At 35.4% G+C, this 22,095-nt stretch overlaps 1 protein-coding gene across 6 annotated transcripts in view; it reads right to left on the bottom strand.

Annotated features, from left to right (window-relative positions):
* The window catches only part of SMAD4 (SMAD family member 4), a 50,127-nt gene that overhangs the window by 23,509 nt on the left and 4,523 nt on the right, over positions 1–22,095 (bottom strand). For 5 of the 6 annotated variants that reach the window (XR_012498748.2, XM_088797998.1, XM_074339963.2 and 2 more), the window contains exons 2-8: positions 12,326–12,704; positions 10,915–11,089; positions 10,451–10,480; positions 5,728–5,940; positions 2,531–2,650; positions 2,320–2,436; positions 822–872 (exon numbers count right to left, since the gene is read on the bottom strand). Coding sequence is in view for 5 of the 6 variants with exons in the window: in XM_088797998.1 (XP_088654124.1) it covers positions 822–872; positions 2,320–2,436; positions 2,531–2,650; positions 5,728–5,940; positions 10,451–10,480; positions 10,915–11,089; positions 12,326–12,574 (955 nt within the window). In the remaining variant the exon portion in view is untranslated. The remainder of the gene's footprint in view (positions 1–821; positions 873–2,319; positions 2,437–2,530; positions 2,651–5,727; positions 5,941–10,450; positions 10,481–10,914; positions 11,090–12,325; positions 12,705–22,095) is intronic. The other variant, XM_074339965.2, reaches the window with a different exon arrangement.

The following is a 22,095-nucleotide window of genomic DNA, read 5'->3' as shown; positions in this document are numbered from 1 at the left end:
GTTAGTTGTTAACAGCTGAAATCGAGGGATAAGCACAATTGGGTGTTGGGGGACGGGATTCCTATACTATTCTCGTATTTGACATATGTTTGAAATTCTTTATTATAAAACATTTTTTTAATTGGGGGAAAATTAAGATGAGTTGAAATTATATATTTGGATCTTTCTAAGCTGAGAAAAAGATATTAAGGGACAGAGGAAAGGAAAACAAATCAAAATTCTATGTTTATACTAAGAAGGTTTGGTATATTCTCTTATTTCCAAATTTTGTTTTATTACTTCTATAGTTTAAAAAGTTATAGTCAAACTGAATTGAGAAAATCTACTTAGCTATTTACTCTTGAAAATAAGTCAATCAGTTTCTAAATTCAGTTAACTGGAGATTCCTGATTCCATCTTCTAAGACAGATACAGGGAATTCTATTTCTTTTTAGCATCCACTTCAGATTCTTCCCTGGCTTTTCAAGCTACAGTTTTACAGCAGTCCTATTTTGAAACCTAGTTTTCTTCTGCTGCATATTTATGTAGTCAATGCTAAAACCGGCATTTTGGTACTTTATATGTTAGCTAAAAACACAGTGCTTGTCTTTTCCTTCGGGGACAGTTAAAAAGAATCAAATAGAGACATTTTATGCGTGACTATATTGCTACTCATAAACTATTGATTAACTAATGCCATAATGAGTATTATACTTATATGAAAATTTAAGTTACTCCATAATTATAGTAAAACGTGTGTGTGTGTGTGTGTGTGTGTGTGTGTGTTTCTATTACCACAAAGGAAATCTAAATACAGAGAATCAATTTTGAAATACACTTACCAGGATGATTAGAAATGGGAGGCTGGAATGCAAGCTCATTGTGAACTGGCCCTAAAGAAAAGACAATAAAAATCCCATTTTTATTTATTAAAAGTTCACCAATACTAAAACCTTCAACAAACCTTACTTAAATACAACTATCACACCTTAAGAGTTGTTTCAATCAAGCTTATGCAATGTCTAACAATTTAAAAGCTTAGCTTAGATTACTTTATAATTATAATAAGCCAATAGTCTTGAATTACTTTTATGGATATTTAATAACTAACATTTTAGTGCTATGTGCCTAGTGCTGTTAAACAATTTACAATAGTTGTACATGCAAAATTTATTGTGAACTAAAAATACATTCATGTAACATGTAATACAGTACAAATTATAATACAATACATAATAATAATTCAAATTGTTAGGACCATTTTAAAAACAAGTGTTTATGGTTAATTAAGTTAATGATATTTCCATAATATAACGGTAGCTAACATACTGGAGAGATTATTATGTGTTAAGACATTGTGCTAAACATCTCACAAGAATTATTACATTTACCTCTTAAAACATCCTTTGAGATAGATACAACTATCATCACCCTTAAGGTTTAGGGAGGTTAAATAACTTGCCAATGGTCATGCAGCCAGTTAAGGGTCCAAACTTAGCACCCTTAGCCACTAAGGCAGCCATTAAAAAGTATATTCTCTTAAGACATGGAAAAACAGTAACATAACAACAACAACAAAACAGGATATAACAATATATATAGACAGTATGACCCCTTCCCCCCCAAATTTACATATACCCATTTATATGACTGCAAGGAAAATACAACAAAATATTACAAGTGGGTATCTTTGGGTAGTGGGATTCTGGATAAATTTTATTTTCTTATTTACACTTTTCTGTATTTTCCAAGTTTTCTGTGGTACTATTAATCTTATTTTGGAGGAAAAAGGATCTAACATGTATGAAAGATTTACACTCTTGATTTTACTAAGCCAAATGGACAATGTTCCTACTCTGCCTGAAACTACAAGCTACGGTTAGTCAGCAGGGCATCCCTCCCAATCAAGCCTGCGCAGAGGAATGACAGATTCAACACCTGAGAGTCTACGGTATGCTGAATACTAGGGTGAGGGAAACCTTGAGATCTTGACACTCAAGGGGTTTCAATCTACTTAGAGTGGATATACAGATACACATGAGATCGAAGAACATATACAAGGCAAACAAACAAATGAATGGAAATCAATGTGGTGTTAATGAAACATTAGCAACAGAGAAATAAATGTATTTAGTAAACATCACTCCTCTAAAACAAAGGTATGACAACATAATCATAAAAAATAAATAATATTATTTACAAAAAATACTGAAAAGCTCTAATCATTTAATAAAACTAAATTATAAGATGAATAAAAGATGTGAAACCATTTTCAAAAAATAGAAAAAATAAATAAATAAAGTCCTCAAAAAGGACCTTACAACAAAAACAAGAGCTTACAGTAATGTCCGGGATGGGGCGGCATAGGCGGGTGGTGCTGAAGATGGCCGTTTTGGTGGTGAGGCAAATTAGGTGTGTATGGTGCGGTCCTACTTCCAGTCCAGGTGGTAGTGCTGTCTAAAAATTAAGGCCCACATGGATTAATTTGCTTTTATAAAGTCTGCCTGTTTTTTCTCAACGACTTAAAAGATTTTAAAAAGCATGTACATACTATGATGGTAAGTAGCTGGCTGACCAGTAAATCCATTCTGCTGCTGTCCTGGCTGAGGCCCTGAAGCTATCTGCAACAATCCTTCACTATGGCTGCCCGCCAATATAGTGGCAGGCTGACCTAGAGGAACAAGAAGACATTAACACGGTACATTTACAGATGCAACCCCATGGTTTTATACAGTAAATGAAGGACCAAATGATATCTGACATCCACAACTATAAGGATGGACAAAAAGTGGAACTCATTCATGGCCCATCAAATGGAAAACCCTGAAGTCCTCTACAAAAGCAAAACATAAACTGACGAAGTACAAATTCTTCTATCTTAAGTCATGTCTAGCTAATTTTCATGGCCTGTTTCTTTACAATATTCTTCAAATGCCAGCAAAATCCCACTATATGTCTAGTCCATCATAATAACTTCAGAAGCACATCAGCTCAACCCTGGCCACTCCATCCAGCTCTGGACCTTTCTGATTACGACTCCAAAAGTCCACGATCAAGAAAATGTTCAAAACTGGAAAGTTCATTATTATCAGCACTGGTACTGGTAATGACAGAATGCTAGGGTTTGATAAAAGAAAAGCAGAGCAGGCAAATATTGTAAATGGAATGTGATGGGTAAGGCGAAGAAGTTAAAAAAAAATGTCAAGCTCCACTGTCCAGTCATATAGCATTTGCTAGTAAAAAACACACATATGTGTGTGTGTATATATATATGTATATACACACACATCAGATTATCAGTCTACTTTGAAATTTTTTCATGTACTTTTAAAAACAAAGAATCACCTCCTTCCATGAACACTATCATACTCCTGGATTTATAGGAAATTAGTTGCCCTGTCTATATGAAATATATCAGGAGAACTAAGCTTCTTCTGGCTACTATTCGATTCAAAACCATCCTATGATATTGCTTACTGACCTACACTTTTAAGGTCCCCCCCCTTAAGTGGAAAAAGCGTGATTTCTTCAAGTAAGCATTAACTGTCAATTGTTTATCTCATTTGGAAAGCACTAAAATTTCATAATTGTTGTCACTGGCATCACCTCAATCTTTTCTCATCTAAATGGGAGTATAATGAGAGAGAAGAGAGTAAATGACCACTTCTCAAAGTATTAAAGAAGAGAAACATTTTTCTCCTCTCTACAAATTACATTTCCTTAAGGCTCAGACTGTAAAATTAAACGCTAAAGAGAATATTTCAATACTCTCCAAATTATTTATTTCTCAAGAAAATGTTTATAGTAACGGCCCGTCCTACTCATCCCAACATTTTTGCAAGTTACCTTTAAATGATAATTACATTTTTGCTCTTACTTTAAACAACTGAACATGCTACATACTCTTAGCTAACTTACAAAAACTGTCACTATATGGGAGAAATTAAATCATTTTAAGTTATATTTAGAAAGAAACCTAGAAGACATTCAGGTACCAAATGAACATAAACTAAATAAAGTAGTCCACTGCAGTTATCGGTATTGAATATTTCTATTACACAATTCCAAGTATATAAGATGAAACAATTAAATCAACTCATGTAAAATAATCTTCCAGTTCCTCTATTTTAATCAAATTTCTTTTCTTTCTTTTAATTTAATCAATACTCTTTGAGATCTAATGGAAGAAACATTTTGCAACAAATTCTAAAACCTACAGTAATTACTATTCGATTATGAAAATATATCCAACAATTGCCAAGACACAATTATCTGCATTGCACTCGTGCTGCTTTTTCTGGTCTTCATAGGACTGGGCCCCAGGGAACAGAACAGTTAAAGTGAAGTCACTTTACCAGCATCGACAATAGCACGCAAATTCAACTTCCAGATAATATCAACAGAGGTAAGTAGTTGTGCTCCTAGCACAAATCTGTTGTAATGTGCCTTCTTTTATCCTCCATTACTACCTACTTTGTCAACTGTATTCCCAAATTGGTAAATAAAGTACAGACAGATAACAGAGGCAACAAGTGGTTAAGAGACCAGGTTCTAAAGTAGGGCTTAACCTACCTGACCCACCTAGAATATGAGACAATGCTCACGTATTTTCACTTAGAGACTATATCTGAGTCTCTACGGTGAGACTGTCATCTCACGTAGCAAATCCAAAAGATACTGCTTTGAAGAGGTGAAATGAATTAAAGGGGGGGAAAGTTGGTATACTTTACTTGAAAATGCCAATTATATAAATCAGTGTCCTCCATTTATTCCAAAGATCAAATTTCTATATTGAATCTGATCTGCTATTAAGCAAACAGAATAATTCTCCCTTTGGTTGCAGCTAACAAGTATCAGTCTAGATATATCAGCATTCTTGTGCTGATGGGGGAGGGGCTTAGATACAATCTCCTTAGCAATCAGGTGCAAATAACACCATCCACAGTCCAAGACTCTGCTCTGTGACTAAAAAAAAAAAAAAATCAACTTAGCAGCAAACTGTCCAACCTTTGGCGACTGTGAAAATAAATACCAGTATTAACAGAACCAGGACATTACTGCCTTGATCAGGCCCCAAGAAAAGCTGAACCTAACAGCCCTGTGGCAGGGATGGTGGCACCTCTATCATGGGAAAAACCTTTTTGAAATAGATTTCTTATTTAAAAAAAATACATAGAGTTAGATATGTAGAATTTAGCTTTATTTAGAACTTGATGTCTATCTTGAGGTATATGTTATAAAAAAGTCTATCAAGATCCCTTCTTCTAAGTTTGCACAATGGGAAACTGAGATGACTGTTATAAAATAATATTCTGCCAGATAAACCAAAATAAAAACCCTTATTAAAGGAAAGCTCACAATTCCATTAACAGACGTTTTTACTAAATATCTTAGTTTAAAACTACTTGTTAACTACTTAAATATTTCTCTAAAATGTATCTGAAAGCTCAAAAGCCTTTTTACTTCTGCATGTAATAGGAGATAAAGTACAAATTATTCTACTAATTTATATCAATATTATAATCAAAGTCATTACTTAAATTCCAAGTGACTGCACACGAATATAAAAACATTTAAACTATACACACCATGTTTTCCAGACCAACCCAATACTTATTTACCTATGAAAAAGATACCATAGTACTTTTAATTTTCACTTACTTGGAGTTTTCTTCCAAGTGACTATATATAAATATTCAATGGTTAGGAAAATTCTACCTGCTGACTACATCTGATTCTACCACTCACTTGTGGAAGCCACAGGAATGTTGGGAAAGTTGGTGGTGCTGGTAGCGTTAGACTCCGATGGAGCTAACAGAGCTGGGGTGCTGTATGTCTCCGTGGACGCACGATTACTTGGTGGATGCTGGATGGTTTGAATTGAATGCCCTTCAGTGGATAACGATGGCTGTCCCTCAAAGTCATGAACATATTCATCCTTCACCAACATACTTGGTGGAGCTACACAAAAAATTAAACATATTTTAAAATCGTATAAGCTTCTATTCCCAGAAAGAAAATCTTATAATATAACAACACCTAAAATCAACCATAGTGTAAATAACTCTAACTCAGAATTTTTTCAGTTTTTAAAAGCATTCTATTTTATCAGCAAAAGCCATTTACAGATAGTGGCATCAGATGTATTTCATCAATCAATCTGACTGACTCCTTGAAATTTGAAGCTAGACTATATTCCAACAACTTCCAGCAATGGTCCTGAAGAGGTATTCCTTAGTTGCCTGATTAACCTAGAAGTAATAATCACCTTAAATATACAACCTGAGGTAGATGAAAACAAAATGGCTGGGGAAAATGTTCTTCTAGATGAGAGGACCAAATTGAGATTGAGTACTTAGCTCTATCTTTTTGCTAATTCCACACCCTATAGAAGTATGAGTGGGATCGAATAGCTATCCAATTCCAGGACCTAGAATTATTGTTAAATAACATAATCTTTGAAAGTGAAGTGTACTGAATATCCCCTAAAGGGTTAGAACAAGACAGAAAAATCCTAAATGGTAAGTCAAACTCAAATTTCCTTCTAGAAACCCAATCCAAATAATGATGTTTGATAAGTATGTGGTGTGAAAATAACTCAGTAACCAGTATCATTTACTTACGTGGTTACACCTTACTAAGCAAAGCTAGACTGATACAACATAACACCTTTCCTTGAACAAACCAGGGAATAGTTGGCTTTGTTGTGAGGAAAAAAGAAAACTGAAATTACATTTGTAAGGTCAATTGTTCACTATCCAGAATCTCCAAATTTGATTTTGGGCTGTTGTTTTGGGGTTTGCTTTTTATCTTTAGCTAGTAACCCTTTACTGCTTCTGAACTAACACTACCCCAGAATTTTACAATCCATTGAACTCTAATACTAGGTTCTCTATTAGAGTAATTAATTAATAGTCCATAAAAAGACATTCTCCTTTCCATTAAGAATCAGCATGAGTGCTCCTTATCTTTCCCTATGTCAATTTTTGAAAAACTCTTACACATAAATACCAATTAGTTGTATGGCTATTTTTTTTATTAAAATGAGAATATTTCAAAATGGTAAGAATAATCCATTGTTCAAATTTCTGTGTACAATCTCTTAAAGGGCATTTTCATGCATCAAAAGTCATGAAGACATTGATGTTTTTAAGACCAATAAATTCCATTCCAAAGAGTTTCTCTTTAGAAAATTCTATGAAAACAAAAAGGTAACCAAAAAGATGCTTAACACATCATTGTATGTCAGTAAAAAAACTGACTCCAACCACTTATCACTAATGTTGGCCAAATTATAAAAATGCAAAGAAATAATCATTTGGGACATAAAGTGGGTATGACTGTATTTATTCAATCTTTTTTAAAAAAAATTATACTCCAACAAAATTCTAGAATTGTCTTCAGATAGATCCTGACATTTCTATTTGATTCCTTGACATCTTACTTTTTGTTGTTATAAATGACCAGGCTCTTTTTACGAAGACATTGACATTGCTAACGCTTAGGAGAAAGCTAGTGATTTGAGGATAGAACCAGTCAAACTGATACTCTTTGCTTCTGCTTTTCAGCTGATTCTCTGGATTCATGTGCCATCATAACAACTAAATTCTGCTTTTAAAGAAGCATGCTTCGTAACTTTTTCTTCCCTAATACATTGGCTAAACTTTCCCAAATGTAAGTTTGGGGTTACTACCATTCTCCAGGTCTCTTTAATCAAATAACTTAAAACATGTTATTATTGATTTAACTTAAAACATATGTTTCTTAGGTAAAACTGTAGGTATCAACAAGGATAGATGTCTGCAGTATATTTTCGCCAAGAGAAAAAAAGTAGGTTACAAAACACTATTATACACTATGATCATATGCATGTTTTAAAAATCACATACCGTTAAGTAAAAAAGCAAGGTCCAGAAAAGTGCACAATATGCTTTTTGTGTAAGAAAAGGAGGGAAATAATACATGTATTTTTGCATAAAGAAACCCTGGAAGGAAACACCAGAAACTAATAAAAGTGATTACCTGAGGTAGGGGGGAATGGGGGCAGGGGTGGGAGCACTTCTTTTCACTGTATACCTTTTTATAGTATTTTGATTTATGGACCATGTATTGCCTATTCAAAAAAATAAAATTAAAAAAACATATAGTATATATTTTTAAAGTCCAGAAAAACAGACACCAAACTATTTAGTATTTCTCTTTATGGACTAGCATTCAACAAATTCATTCACTGAAAAAATATTTATTGAGCACCTATGTTCCAGATACTGTTCTAGCACTTGGGACACATCAATAAACAAGAGAAAGGTTTCTGCCCCATGGAGCTTACAGCCTTTCATAATATTTTTGTATTGTTTAAATATCTACGAGTGAGCACACCTACTCCAGCTCATCCTAGCTGCCTGATCCTGGGCAAGTTCCTTACCTCTCCAGGCACCAGTCTCTCATCTGATAAGGTGTGGATAATGCCACCTACCATGCACAGGTATTATAAGAATGATGACACAATACTCGTAAATCAGTTAGCTCAGTACCTGATACAAAACGAGTACTTAGTATTAGCTATTACGATTTAACCATATTTTTAGAGTGGTTTTATACATGTACATAGTGATTAGAAAATGTTCAATGAGAGGTAAGGAATGTATAGTAAACAGAAAAGTGAAGCCACTGGGCTCATCCTGGGTCTGAGCCCTTCATCAGCACGAGCAGGCAGGCCACAGCACTTGTCTGATGATACTGTCACTGTCTCATTTACCTTCTCTCCCCTCTAGTAGACTATGAACTCCCTAAGGGGAGAAAATGCACCTTATTTCTCCTATTGTCCCTGGAACCTAACACAGTACCAGGCAATACATGCTCATTAAATATTTGTTAAAATGAATACACAGGTCACTGTGGTCATGGAAAGTTTCATAAAAGAAACGAGACAGGCTGGATGAGACCACAAATGAAGGAATTATCCCTTTTTTTTTTTTAACTTTCAGTTACCTAGCATTGTATTCTTTTTTTGTCCAAATCTAGAAGGAGCTATGAGAAACACCTGTTGTTTTCTAAGGACATAAGCCTTTGAAGCTGCTCTTTATATAACCACCAGCAGAGGGATCTACAGGCTGAAGACAGCCCTAGGGCCACTAAAAAGAGGCCATGAACACATACAATCCCATCAATAAAAGGTACTCAATAACGGCAGTATTTCAGGAGAGGGTAGGAGTATGAATCTTCACAATTGGATCCCCTCACAACCACCCTCCTAGGGAGATTCGGATATAACCATCACTACAGTCTCTCAACCCCTAACACCCTTTGAGCTAAATGCTTTAATTCTCCAAAAGCACGGATGGAGAATGGTGAAGATGGGAAGTGACATATCATTCAATGTCTGTAGCAAAAGAGCTCTACCCAGTCTTAAAACTACCCTTCCCAGACCATCACAACAGCTTCCATTACCAACCCACTGTTCTCAGAAACCTACTAACCATTAACAAGTACCAAAAGGCACTAAAGTCTTCCTCTATCATTAGTGACATGAAAGAAAAGTGGAGAATGAAAACAAGCAGACTTTCATGCTCTTCCTAAATTCTGTTTAAGGTCAGATTATATTTCTGACCCACTGCTAAGATTCCGCAACAAAAGAGGTGCTGAGCCACTAATTTCCCTCCAGAACAATGGCACAACTTTCTAAGATGATAGTGGCTCTTTATCAGTGTTCCTACAGAATTCTGAGTTCATTAACATGTTGTAAGCAACATAGCTAAAGTTTTAACAGATTTCTGTTCTCAAATAAAACAGTAAAAAACAAACCAAAAAAATAACACCACACACACACACACACACACACACACACACACACCTATCTGTTTCATTTCCCCACCTCAAAACACTGTCTCCTTTTTAAAATGGGACTAGGTTATCTGTGATCAGCATATACTATAAAGTAGCCTTGTTTTATTTACTCAAAATGTAACAAGACTGAAAAAATATTTAAATATATATATATATGTAGTTTTAAATCATTTTTAAAATTGTCATTCATAAAAATAAGTTTGGTTGAAATGAATAAAGATCAGCATACTGGTATTTTTAAAAGATGTTATATATGATTCCCCATTACCAAACATTACAGGTATTTACTTATACCCACTTAAACTAGCTCTGTGAGATTTTCTTCCAAAATAAACAGTTTTAACCAATTCAAAAAATATTCTTCCTCTGTATGTTTTATGTTTTCCTATCGTATTTTTAAAACTAGTTCATAAATAGCAGTTCAAATCATGAAAGCCAATAGCCTATTTAAATCCAGTTTTAAATGCCGATGCATGCCCATTCCCGAAAATCTACATTTCCAAAGCAGTAAGTTTTTTTCTCATAAATATTACCAGCATCCACACAAATTAATTCTAAGTCAATAAAAAATGGAGGGGAGAGGATGAAAGAAAACAAAGAAAGTTACAAGAAACAGATTACCTACCATTACTCTGCAGTGTTAATCCTGAGAGATCTTAATTTTTTTAAAGGAGAAAAGAAAATGAAACATTAATCATTACCATGAAAATATTATCCATTATACTTAAAATTACAGAATGTAAATATAAGCCAGATTCAAAACTTCATGAATCATTTCAAGAACAGCACTATAAAAGCTATCTGACAACATATGAAGTATTCAATTCTATCGTGCTTTCCATCTTATTTTTCAAAAACAATATTCTGAATGGTCAAAATAACAACCATATATACTTAGTTTTAACAATCAAAATAAAAGTTTGTTGCAAAGTTCAAATACAAATATTTATATTTCATTAAAAATGTCCGATTTTTTAACCTTAGTTGAAAGTCCTGGGCCATCTCCAAATTTATAATTTAACTTAAAATTTAAATAGTATTGAGATCTTTTCCCTTTGTGCTTCTAAGATAAAAGCAAAGTCTACTTACCAATTCCAGGTGATACAACTCGTTCATAGTGATATGGATTTACACAGACACTATCACATTTTAAATCAAATGCATACTGACAATATTTAACATGTTTTAGTTCATTTTTGTGAAGATCAGGCCACCTCCAGAGACGGGCATAGATCACATGAGGAAATCCTTTCCGACCAGCCACCTAGGAAAAATAAACGACCATTTACTGAGCATCGGTTATTCAGCCCACATTATGCATGGCACTTTATACGTGCTCTCATTTAATCCTTACAATTCTACAAAGTCAGTATTATAATTCCCATTTCATAAATGAGAAAAACTAATGCTCAAAATAACTTACTTGGCCATAGTCATAAAGCAGTGAGCTCAGGTATGATTTCAAGGCCCGTGCTTGGGTTTTAAAGATGCAAAAAAGCAGAAGTTTGTTGTAGAAACTATGCCTAAAATCTAGAAATAAGAGTTTTAAATCTAACGATATAAGATTCTTATGTTTTTTATAAAAATATTAAAAACAGGCACTTATTATGTAGTTCTACATGAAAAATGTGACCAGTCAAAATAACAGGTAAAGAAAATTTGTGGGCGGGCCTGGTGACTCAGGTGGTTGGATCGCCATGCTCCTAACACCGAGGTTGCTGGTTCAAGTCCCACATGAGTCAGTGAGCTGAGCTCTCTACAGCTATGACTGTGAACAATGGCTCTCCCTGGTGCTGGGCTGCCGTGTTGCCGCGGGCTGCCATGGTGGGCTACCATGAGCGGCCAGCGGCCAGCATGAGCGGCCTGCAGCCAGTGAGAGCTGCCGTGAGCTGCTGTGAGCAGCCAACTGGCCGACTGGCGACCGACTGCCCCAGCCGGAGGGAGGACAAGGCTCATAATACCAGCATGGGCCAGGGAGCTGTGTCCTACACAACTAGACTGAGAAACAACGGCTTGAACCGGAGTGGGGGGCGGGGGGATTTGTAAATTAACTCAAGTTTTAGTTTTAAAGATATGCTTGAATTCTTCTACATTGTTTTTCATATAACAATACCAAACATACAATATCAGATTTCTAAATTACAAAAGAGCTAAGTATAACTCAGTTTTTAAAATGTGCATATAACACCAAAAAGGAAAAAAAGACAACAAGGATGAATACCAAAGTGCTAAAGGTATGAGTTTTCTTCTACTTATTTTTATGTTCAAAATTTTCTATATTCAACTTTTTTCTGTCAGAACATTAAAAATTCTTAAGCTATATCTTTATTATATGGAAGACATAGTTCCATATATTCCCATCAAGTGTTATCAGTATAGGATATATAGTATCTAAAGAGATGGAGGAAGGGTTAAATTATCCCCAAATAACTTGAGAAAACAAGACTTATTTTAATTTGCCACTACAGAAGGTATTAAAAATCTCTAGTACAAGACTAACCTGAAGCCTTCCATCCAACGTTCTCTGTATGGTAACACATTTGCTAGGATGAGCTCCATTTGTAGTTATAGCTGTTATTAAAGAATCCAATTCATCTTTTTTCTCCTTCAGCTTCTTTACCAAACTTTCAATTGCTCTTTTTGCAAATGTTTCACTCTCTCCCCCTTGTCTATGGCACATCAAACTATGTACAATGCTCAGACAGGCATCATTACTTGTTGGTGTATTCGTAATAGACATATTGTCCATTTGTTAAAGTTGTTTCTTTTAAATCAAATATGTCTCCAATTTCCAGAGCAATTTTGATTTTTTGGAGGCAGTGAAAAACACTGGCTAACGTTGCAAGGAAAACTGTTAGACATGTGGTATTCAGGATAACCTAAAAAAAAAAAAAAAAAAAAAAAGAGAGACACAGATATTAGAATACACTTTACAAAGTAGATTCAATTACTTGGGAAAAGATAGAATTGTTCCAGTTAACTCAGACTCAATGCACATAATGAAAATGTGGTTGCTTAGATTTTTAATGACTTAATTAAAATGTTGCTATTTCTGACATTCCAAAAATATTAAAGTTAGGCCTTCTCATTATTATAGAGGCATGCTCAGTCAAGTCTTCTTGACTGTTTTAGTCACCCAAAGTAAAATCTTATGACTTTCGATCTAAAAGGAATACTTATGAAGACCAGGACTTTAAAATATTCTTGATTAACAACTAGTTAAACCTAAAAATTTATCACTAATACACATGAAAAATTCACCATCACCTAGTACCAAATGCTGTTTATCAGTTAACACCCATCTGTGTTAAACGAGACTGCTGACAACAATAACAAGATGAATAACAATTGTTAAATGGGCAAAGGAGAATGGCCAATAGAGCATATAAAAAATGCTCAATATCATTAGCCATTAGGGAAATGCAAATCAAAACCACAAGGAGATACCATTTCACACCCACTAGGTTGGATATATCAAAAGGAAGACAGTAAGTATTGGCGAGGAAGTGGAGAAAACGAAACCCTCATATATTGCCGGTGGGATTGCAAAATGGTGCAGCCACTTTTAGAAAGTTGTCTGACAATTCCTCAAAATGTTAAACATAGAGTTACCTCATGACCCAGCAATTGCACTCTTAACAATTCCACCCAAGATTACTGAAAACCTACGCCCACACAAGGGGGGAAAAAAAAGATCCCACACGGACTAAGGAAAGGCCATCAACCTAAGAATAAATAACAAAGCAGGAGTGGAGGCTGTACTTTGTATGCTGGGTTGTTTTTATTTGCTTGTTGACGGTGTTGCATTCCATGTTTATTTTGCTTTTATTTTCTTTTGCTATTTACATGAATCTTTAAAAATCTGCCCCCCACTAAATAAATAAAATAAGTAAAACTAACTCATCAGTATATATGAAAACCTATTCTCTTCTGATAACCTTTACTTCAAAGCGTTAATTCCATTCCATTACCCAGCATCGGAAAGCTGGGTAACCCTACTTTGACCTACGTCTCTTTCACTACCTCCACACTGTCTCACAAAGTTACATGATTCTTTACCTTAGTCATTTCTATCAGCATCCTCCTTTCTATTCTCCCTGACACAGCTGCACGGCAGTTTGGGGCCTCCTCAGAATTCCTATCAATCACCTGGTATTTACCACGTGCTCCCCTCTATTGTTACCTGTTTTACATAAATGCCTGTCTTGTCAACTATTATAAGCCCCATGCAGAGAAGAAGCAGTTTTTCTTGTATCTTTGAATACATGTGCCCACGTTCAATAAATACATGTTGAAGGTACACTTTCTGGATAACCAAAGAATACCTGCATGGGGGTATTCTGAGTCAGAGATCTGAATTAGAATCCCACTAAGTAGTTTGACACTAAGTAGTTTGACAAACTAAGTTACTTAAACTCTCTGAACCTGGATTAAAAGGAGAATATAGAGGCTCACATGAGAAAACCTAGTGTGAAGTGCCTAACACCTAACGTTCAGTAAAAAGTAGCTATTGTCTGAATACTAAAACGTTTATTTTGGTTTAAAAATATATTTTCCTAAAATGCATTATGCATTTTTCTGCACTTTCTCCTATTAAAATTTGTCAAAGAAAATTTAGGAGAGCAGAAACTAAAGTAAACCACTCACCTAAGGACTCACAACTCAAACTCAAAGACATGTAGGAGCCAAGCAAATTTTATATGAGTAAAACGTGCCAGGTGTAAAGAAAAGTACGGAGGAGTACAGGTGCTTGCTCCCCTAAGTGGGCAGCCACCACTCGCTTCTGGTGGAAGTGCAAGCTGAGTATGCTAGGCGCCTGCCATGCCTTCAATGCCTATCTGTATGTGAAATCTCATTTGTAAGTACTGGCAATTTACTTGTTGGGCAAGAGGAGGAAGAAGAGTGGAGAGAGAAACCACTGTGTATGCCAAACAAGACACACCTTCAACTCAAATCTGGCCCAACAACGGTACCACCAGTTTGAAATCTCTGAACGCTAACTCATAACAATTTTAATTTCTAGACTGAAAGCTCTATGAAACGGGGCTTGTACTTGTCTTATTCATCATTATATACCCAATTCCTAGGTCATATACTCGTAAGTGCTCCTTATTATCAAATGAATGCATTTTTGTGTGTGCTTTCAGATTCTTTCTCATGCTATTTCTTTTACCTAAAACATTCAGCTCCATTTTATCCACTTGGTAAGTACTAGTCATTTTTCAAGTGCCGTTTAAATGTCTCACTTTCTCCAAGACTATTCCCTAATACACTGTCTTCTCCCCCGCCAATCCTGGAGAATTACTTCCCTGGTCTGTTTACTGCGTGTTCCCTAGTATATTACTTGATCCCTCCCTCAAATTTAAAACACACCTGAATTACAACTCAACACATTATACTAATTATTTGATTATGTATTTGTCTCTCACTCTGTTGCCACAAATCTAGAAGTTCGATAAAACAGAAACCCTTTCTCATCTTAAAAATTTCCAGCACCCAGCAGTTCCTGACATATACCAGGCAAAAGTTTGTGATTGACTATAGCTTTTTTTTAAAGATTTTATTGGGGAAGGGGAACAAGACTTTTTTGGGAAAAGTGTGTATATCCAGGCCTTTTTTCCAAGTCAAGCTGTTGTCCTTTCAGTCTTAGTTGTGGAGGGCGCACCTCAGCTCCAGGTCCAGTTGCCGTTGCTAGTTGCAGGGGGCGCAGCCCACCATCCCTTGCGGGAGTCGAGGAATCGAACTGGCAACCTTGTGGTTGAGAGCCCATTGGCCCATGTGGGAATCGAACTGGCAGCCTTCGGAGTTAGGAGCACAGACCTCCACCCGCCTGAGCCACTGGGCAGGCCCGACTATAGCTTTTTATTCTGTGGTATTTCCTTGCAACAAATTTTGAAGACTACGAATACCTTGTTGTTGAACTCATTTTCTGATACTAACTTCCAAAAGATTTGTACCAATTTCTTATGTAATTAAAGTGTTTGACTATATTTCACCACAATCTCACCATGAGATGTTATCACTTCTAAAATTTAAGCTATCTTTGGGCCTTATGATATCTCAGAAACTGTATTAATTGCTTATTTCTTTGAAACCTAATGAAAATATTCTTGCTTTCTTAAAGAAACATAGCTTTTCCATGTGTTTGATTTGTTGCATCCCTATGACCACAAGTGCTTAAAACATTATTTAAAAGTTACTTATATAAAAAATAGTATCAGCAAGAGTATACAGATGTTTCCTATATTAAATAGCTCTAGATTATAATATTTTTAAGGAGTGGTATGTAATGATAGTAGACAAGGGCCCTAGACTGGTATAAATAAAATTACATGTTCTAATTAAATCTCTAGCAGCAGCATGATTGAGTTAACATCACTTTCAATTCTCATCTATGAAATGGGAACAATATCTGCCTTGCCAACTTTACAGAGGCACTATGCTAATTAAATGCAACAGTATACATACATAGAAGCAATTTGGGAATCATAAATTGACCAATTCAACAAACACTGTATCTACCATATGCAAATCACTAGACACACAAAAAAGTAGCACATAATCAGAAAATAGTTCTCAACTCTGAGATAAACATGCCATTTTTGTAACAAATAATTTGTATCGCCCATTAGAGATCTTAAAACAATTCTAACCCACTTACACGTTTTTAAAAAAAAAGTTTTTTTTAATTAACAGTGCCCTGATTATCATACAAAGGAGAAAAATATTAATATATAAATTATGTATTTTAATAAAAACGCTCAGGCATATCAAATTTTAAAAGTATAATAAAAATGGCACTTCTATGTAGAATCATCATAAAAATGACAGCTACAAATTCAAACTTTCCAAGGCAGGTGTGTTGTTTTGGCAACTTGATAAAGTTCCAAACAAAACAACTTCAATTAAGACATTTCATTTCTGAAAAACTGAGTACAAATTAGGATGGAGTTGGGTTCTAGACTAATTATATGTTTCCTCCTTCATTAATTTCTGGGGCAACTGAAAGTATTGTGGGATGTAAGGTAATTCTTCAAAGTCCCTCACATCGCAGGAGGGCATCTCTGGCCCCCGTCTACCAAAGCTTCTCCCACTAATTTCCACAACATGCCTTAAAGAGCAGTACTTATTCCATTGAGGACCACTGATCTAGAAGATCGGAACACATTACACTAATAGTCGCTAAAAGAGGTAGGTGTTAAAGTGATTTGAGACTACAAATGAGAAAGCATGGAATGTCCACAGGTAGAATAAGTCTTTGCATGATGTATTAGTCAGGCCAAGCTAGGCCATGTGCAGTGACAACCAACTCCCAAGTATCAGTAGCTTAAAACAACGGGTGCATTTTCTGCATAAATTATACGTCTATCACAGATAAACTGGGAGCACTGCTCATTGTCATCTCTTAGGGTTTAGGCCAACAAAGGCTCCATCCCTACATATGTCTGTAAATGGCAAGAGAAGAGATAGGATAACTCAGGCATGTCTTTTGAAGGCTGACTACTACTTCTGTTCACATTTGATTGGCCAAAGTCATATGGCCATGTCAGTGGTTCTCAACCAGGACAGCTTAGCCCCTCAGGGGACATTTAACAATGTCTAGAGACATTTTTGATTGTCACAACTGGATGAGGAAGTGGGAGGCAGAGTGCTTGCTACTGGGTATCTAGGGGTAAAGGCAAGGGCTATTCACAAACACCCTGCAATGCAGTAGACAGCCCCCCACAACAAAAATTTATCCAGGCCAAAATGTCAATAGTGCCAAGGCTGAGAAACACTAGATCATGCCTAATTTCAAGGTGGGAGAGGAGACAGAGAAGTGCAATATTACTATGTGCCAGGAGAGAGCCATTAGATTATTGGTGGAATAGTACTAAGAACTACCAGGCTAAAGGAAAATCATAGGAAAAAGCAGAGGGATAAGAATACAGGTGTAATGTCTAGAGTAGGTAGGTTCATAATAGGAAAGAAGACAAATAACATTAAATTTGTATTAGAAAGAAAACCATAGTGAGAGGATACAGAACAGCGTTGGAAAGGGAAACAGAAAACTAGTTAAACGACAGTGATCTGAAGAGTAATAGGGCTTAGATTAGAGGCATGGGCAACGAAATCAAAGGGGGAACCAATAAAATATTTCTAGGTAGAACAGATTAGATTTTTTAATCAACTAGGTATAAGGGGTAAAAAGAAGGAAAAGTCAAAAGGTGACCCACTTCCTAGCTAGGTAAACTGAAGGATGAAGAAAGACTAAGATTGAAGAGGTGAAGTATGCTGAGTTTTGAAGAGCTAAGTAGAGGAGTTAAGCCGATCTCAAAGTCTCTAACATAAAGATATTAGATAAAGTTCGTGTAATTCAGACCATCCCCTGGTGAAAGGACAATGGGAGGTAGAAAATCAGCAAAAGGAAGAGGTTATTCTTGTATCTATCCAACGACTGTGTGTTTTGTCTCTAGCCTTGTTATTAATCCTAAATTGTCACTTGATGTTGACCATAGGTTTAATAGCAACTTCATGGACTACAAAGCCAGATAACCAAGCTAAGTAAGTTACTCTCTAAAAATAAAAAGGCTGAGTACTGGCCTGAAGGGCTTCCACGTAAATCATAAATTTTAGTTAATGGATGTTGACATGTTTTTATTTCTCAGATGTCTGTTTACTTTTGAATTATTGGCTGTATTCTATATGAGACATATATTTTCTAGAAGTTATAGGTATTTTAAGCAATTATCAATAAGGTAATAATACAGGAATATTTGAGAAAAGTGCTTAAGATTAACAAGAAAAAAAAAGAAAAGCCTGGCCTGGTGAAACATCACTAGGAAGACATTCTAATCATAAGCTTACAAGCAGGAAAAAAAGAGCGTGTGTAGGTTTAGTTCAATGGCCTGCAGGACGAGCAAGGAAAAAAAAGTGTGTGTAGGTTTAGTTCAATGGCCTGCAGCACAAGTTGTAGCCTCGAATCAAAACAGAGGAACATCTGGGAGCTGAGGTTCGTCACACTGAGGGCAGTTGGAGGACAACCGCTAAAAGTACAAAGGATTGTACACACAGGTATCAATGATTAGAAAAACCTGAGATGCGAATACAAGAATCATAATACTTTTGTGATAACTTTTAAGATGAACTACAAGGAACAAATTTAGAGGTGTCCTTCTTTACCCATAGATCTTAGATTTAAATGTCATATTGGCACACCAGCTTCAACTTAAAGAATCTTATTTAAAAATTAACATTTTTCTGGATAAATTAGAGCTTGTTAAAAGAAGAATCAACAAAGTCCTCTAGTTGACAGCTGCTTTTGTCTGCAAGCATATACTTCCCCTTCTATAACAGTACTCTGATTTTCCAAGGAGAATCTCCCCATCTGGGCAGGTGGGACAATCCCTAGCCCGACTAACTAGAGCCACGGCCTAGCGACACTAGTTGTTTCAAAGATGAGAGAGGACCCAAGTCAAGCCAATGACAGCTCCAGGACTTCCGCTGGAACTGCAGAGGGGAAAAGAACTCTTTCTGCTGGACTTGAGCCTACCTGAAACTCTAAAAGAAAGGAAAACAAAACCAAGAGATCGAGTGCTGATGATATTGGCTGGTTGTGACCCTGATCCAACACTCTGAGGCCAGCTCTATTTCCAGACCAAGCCAATGAATTTCCCTTTTTACTTGAGTTTAACTGCTACATGTTTCCCAGTAGGTAATTACTTAACAAAAATGGAATTAATAACACTCTCAGAAATAACAGTAATATAATACAAACCACATAAACAATGGAATCTAGTCAATAATATAGATAACTAGTTACTTTAAAAATAGCAGTTGTCAAACTCTCTGGTCTCAGGTCCCCTTATTTACATTCTTAATTATTGAGAATTCCAAATAGCCTTTGTTTATGTGAGTCATATCTATTGACAGCTACCATATTATAATACAAATTAAAACTAAAAACTGTAAGCATTTATTAAATTAAAATAATCCTATTATGCGTTAATATGTTTTATGAAAAGTAACAATTTTCCAAAACACACACAAAAGTCAGTATTCAGAGAGACTCTGTTTTTCATTTTTGCAAATTTCTTTAATGTCTAGCTTAAGAGAAGACAGCTGAATTCTCATCTGCTTCTGCATTCAATCTGTAGTGATATGCTGTTTTGGTTCAAGTATGTAAAGAAAATGTGCCTAACACAGATAAGTAATTGGAAAAGAGAAGAGCATTTTAACAGCCTTTTAAGATAATAATAGATATTCCTCCTTCATTCAACACCAAAATACAACAAATGGCTTCTTAAAAGTTAGTTGCAATGTGAAATCTGAATCCATATCAATAAACTTCTTGACTCAGTTACATAAAAATCCTTTGGTCTATATTGTACTTTGAATGGGTCTCCTACCCATGCATGGTTTTGTGACATCATGCATTGGTCATCTGAAAACATACTGGTTTAATGAGTTTTAGAGATCTTCCAAATGTTAACACATTTCCTTATACCACACACACACACACACACACACACACACAAAATCATATTCCTTAATATCACCACCAATCTCATCAGAAAAGTCTTAAGTATTGAGGAGCTGGCAAGCCCATGGTGGCAGATACAAGTTTTCAAAAATCTAATTTTCACTTGAAAGATCAGATTTTATCACTGGCAACAAATAGTTATTTTCCTTGAGTGGCAGGCTCAATTCACTCATTTTCAAAGAAATGCCTGTTAAACACCCACGTCTGAGTAACTATGGTTTATCCATCAGTCATTCTTTTAAGTAAAAACACAAGTGGTATTCCATTTTTTAAAAAGTAGCTTATTTAGCTTGCAGCCCCATCACACAAGTGCTTTTCCTAGAGATACATCTTGCACTGTGATATGCAGAAGTGCTTTATGCACACTGCCATTTAACCACACCATTAAAAAGATATGTACTCCAGGGTAGAGATTTTAAAAATAAAAACTTTTTACTGCTTCACCAAGGATATTCTTTTTATTTTTTAATTAAAGTTTATTGGGGTGACAATTGTTAGTAAAATTACATAGGTTTCAGGTGTACAATTCTGTATTACATCATCTATAAATCCCATTGTGTGTTCACCACCCAGAGTCACACCAAGGATATTAAGTGAAACTGGCTTTTTTTTTTCCCCCTAACACTTAACATGTGTGTTTGGCTGTGAAGAACAATGAAGATTCATCGAGTTTGGTGCCACTGCCTTGATTCATGCTATGGTACCAGGGTTTACCCACCACTGCTTCTTCACCATCAGTGCAAATGTCACACGGTAAAAGGGCAAATAACGTTCAGTTTTATTATGAGAATAACTGACTTCATAAATCCCCTAGAAGAAAAGGGTCATGGGATAGCCCAGGAGTCTGTGACATACACTTTGGGAAACACTGTTTTAGAAAACTGGAAACTAAGGTGAATTTTAATAACTGATAACTGAAAAATACATTTCATAAAATCTTTTAAATGAAGGAGACTATCAAGACATCTAGCTTATTCTTTCAAAAGGGGCGGTATCAGAACCCTCTTCAGGTTAGCCCAGCCCTGTTAAATATGTATCAAGAGGCCCTGCATTTAAAAAGCACTCTAGGAGTCTGACGTGCTGTCAGTTTTACATGCTAGTCTACATACTTCACTTTCTAAATTACCAGAAAGATAGTGAAACAAATTACAATATCATGAATATATGCAACTGATTAAAAGCCTAATTACATGGAAATTATGTCACTTTACTATTAGCCACCTGCACATCTATACACATAAATTTCTTCCTTCAATTAATTTTATTAAGAGATACCTATGACACAGATGCACGTAGGGTGTTTATGTACAATGGTTCCTGGTTTATCCTACCCCATTAGCACTATTTCCGGTCATCCTTTCCCCAGATGATTCAATCATAATGACTGGCCATCTACTGATACCAAATGCTCTAGAATTCACTAGTGAATACCACTAACAACTTTAATTCAGTTTTACATTTAGAAATACATTTGACTTGAAAGACCTGAATTGCATATACATTCACCCACATTAAGATACAGAAATCACATCTTACTAAAGAGACAAATATTAGCAGTCCTTTTTTTCAAATCATGAATAAGATCTGCATTCTAAACATATAAATTGGAATATAAATTGGAGTTTGATTAATTTTAAATAAATTACTACAGTACACCCATAATTGTAAAATAAAGTTTGTACTGTATTAAAACAAATAAAGCAACAGGATAACCATACTCAAATATCCAAAGCTTTTAAAATCAAGAG

Source organism: Rhinolophus sinicus, chromosome 4 (genome assembly GCF_057876585.1).
Source record: "Rhinolophus sinicus isolate RSI-liver-muscle chromosome 4, RSI-T2T, whole genome shotgun sequence".
NCBI classification, from domain to species: domain Eukaryota; kingdom Metazoa; phylum Chordata; class Mammalia; order Chiroptera; family Rhinolophidae; genus Rhinolophus; species Rhinolophus sinicus.
Note: the sequence above shows the minus strand (reverse complement) of the source record. Positions and strands in the feature narration are given on the sequence as shown.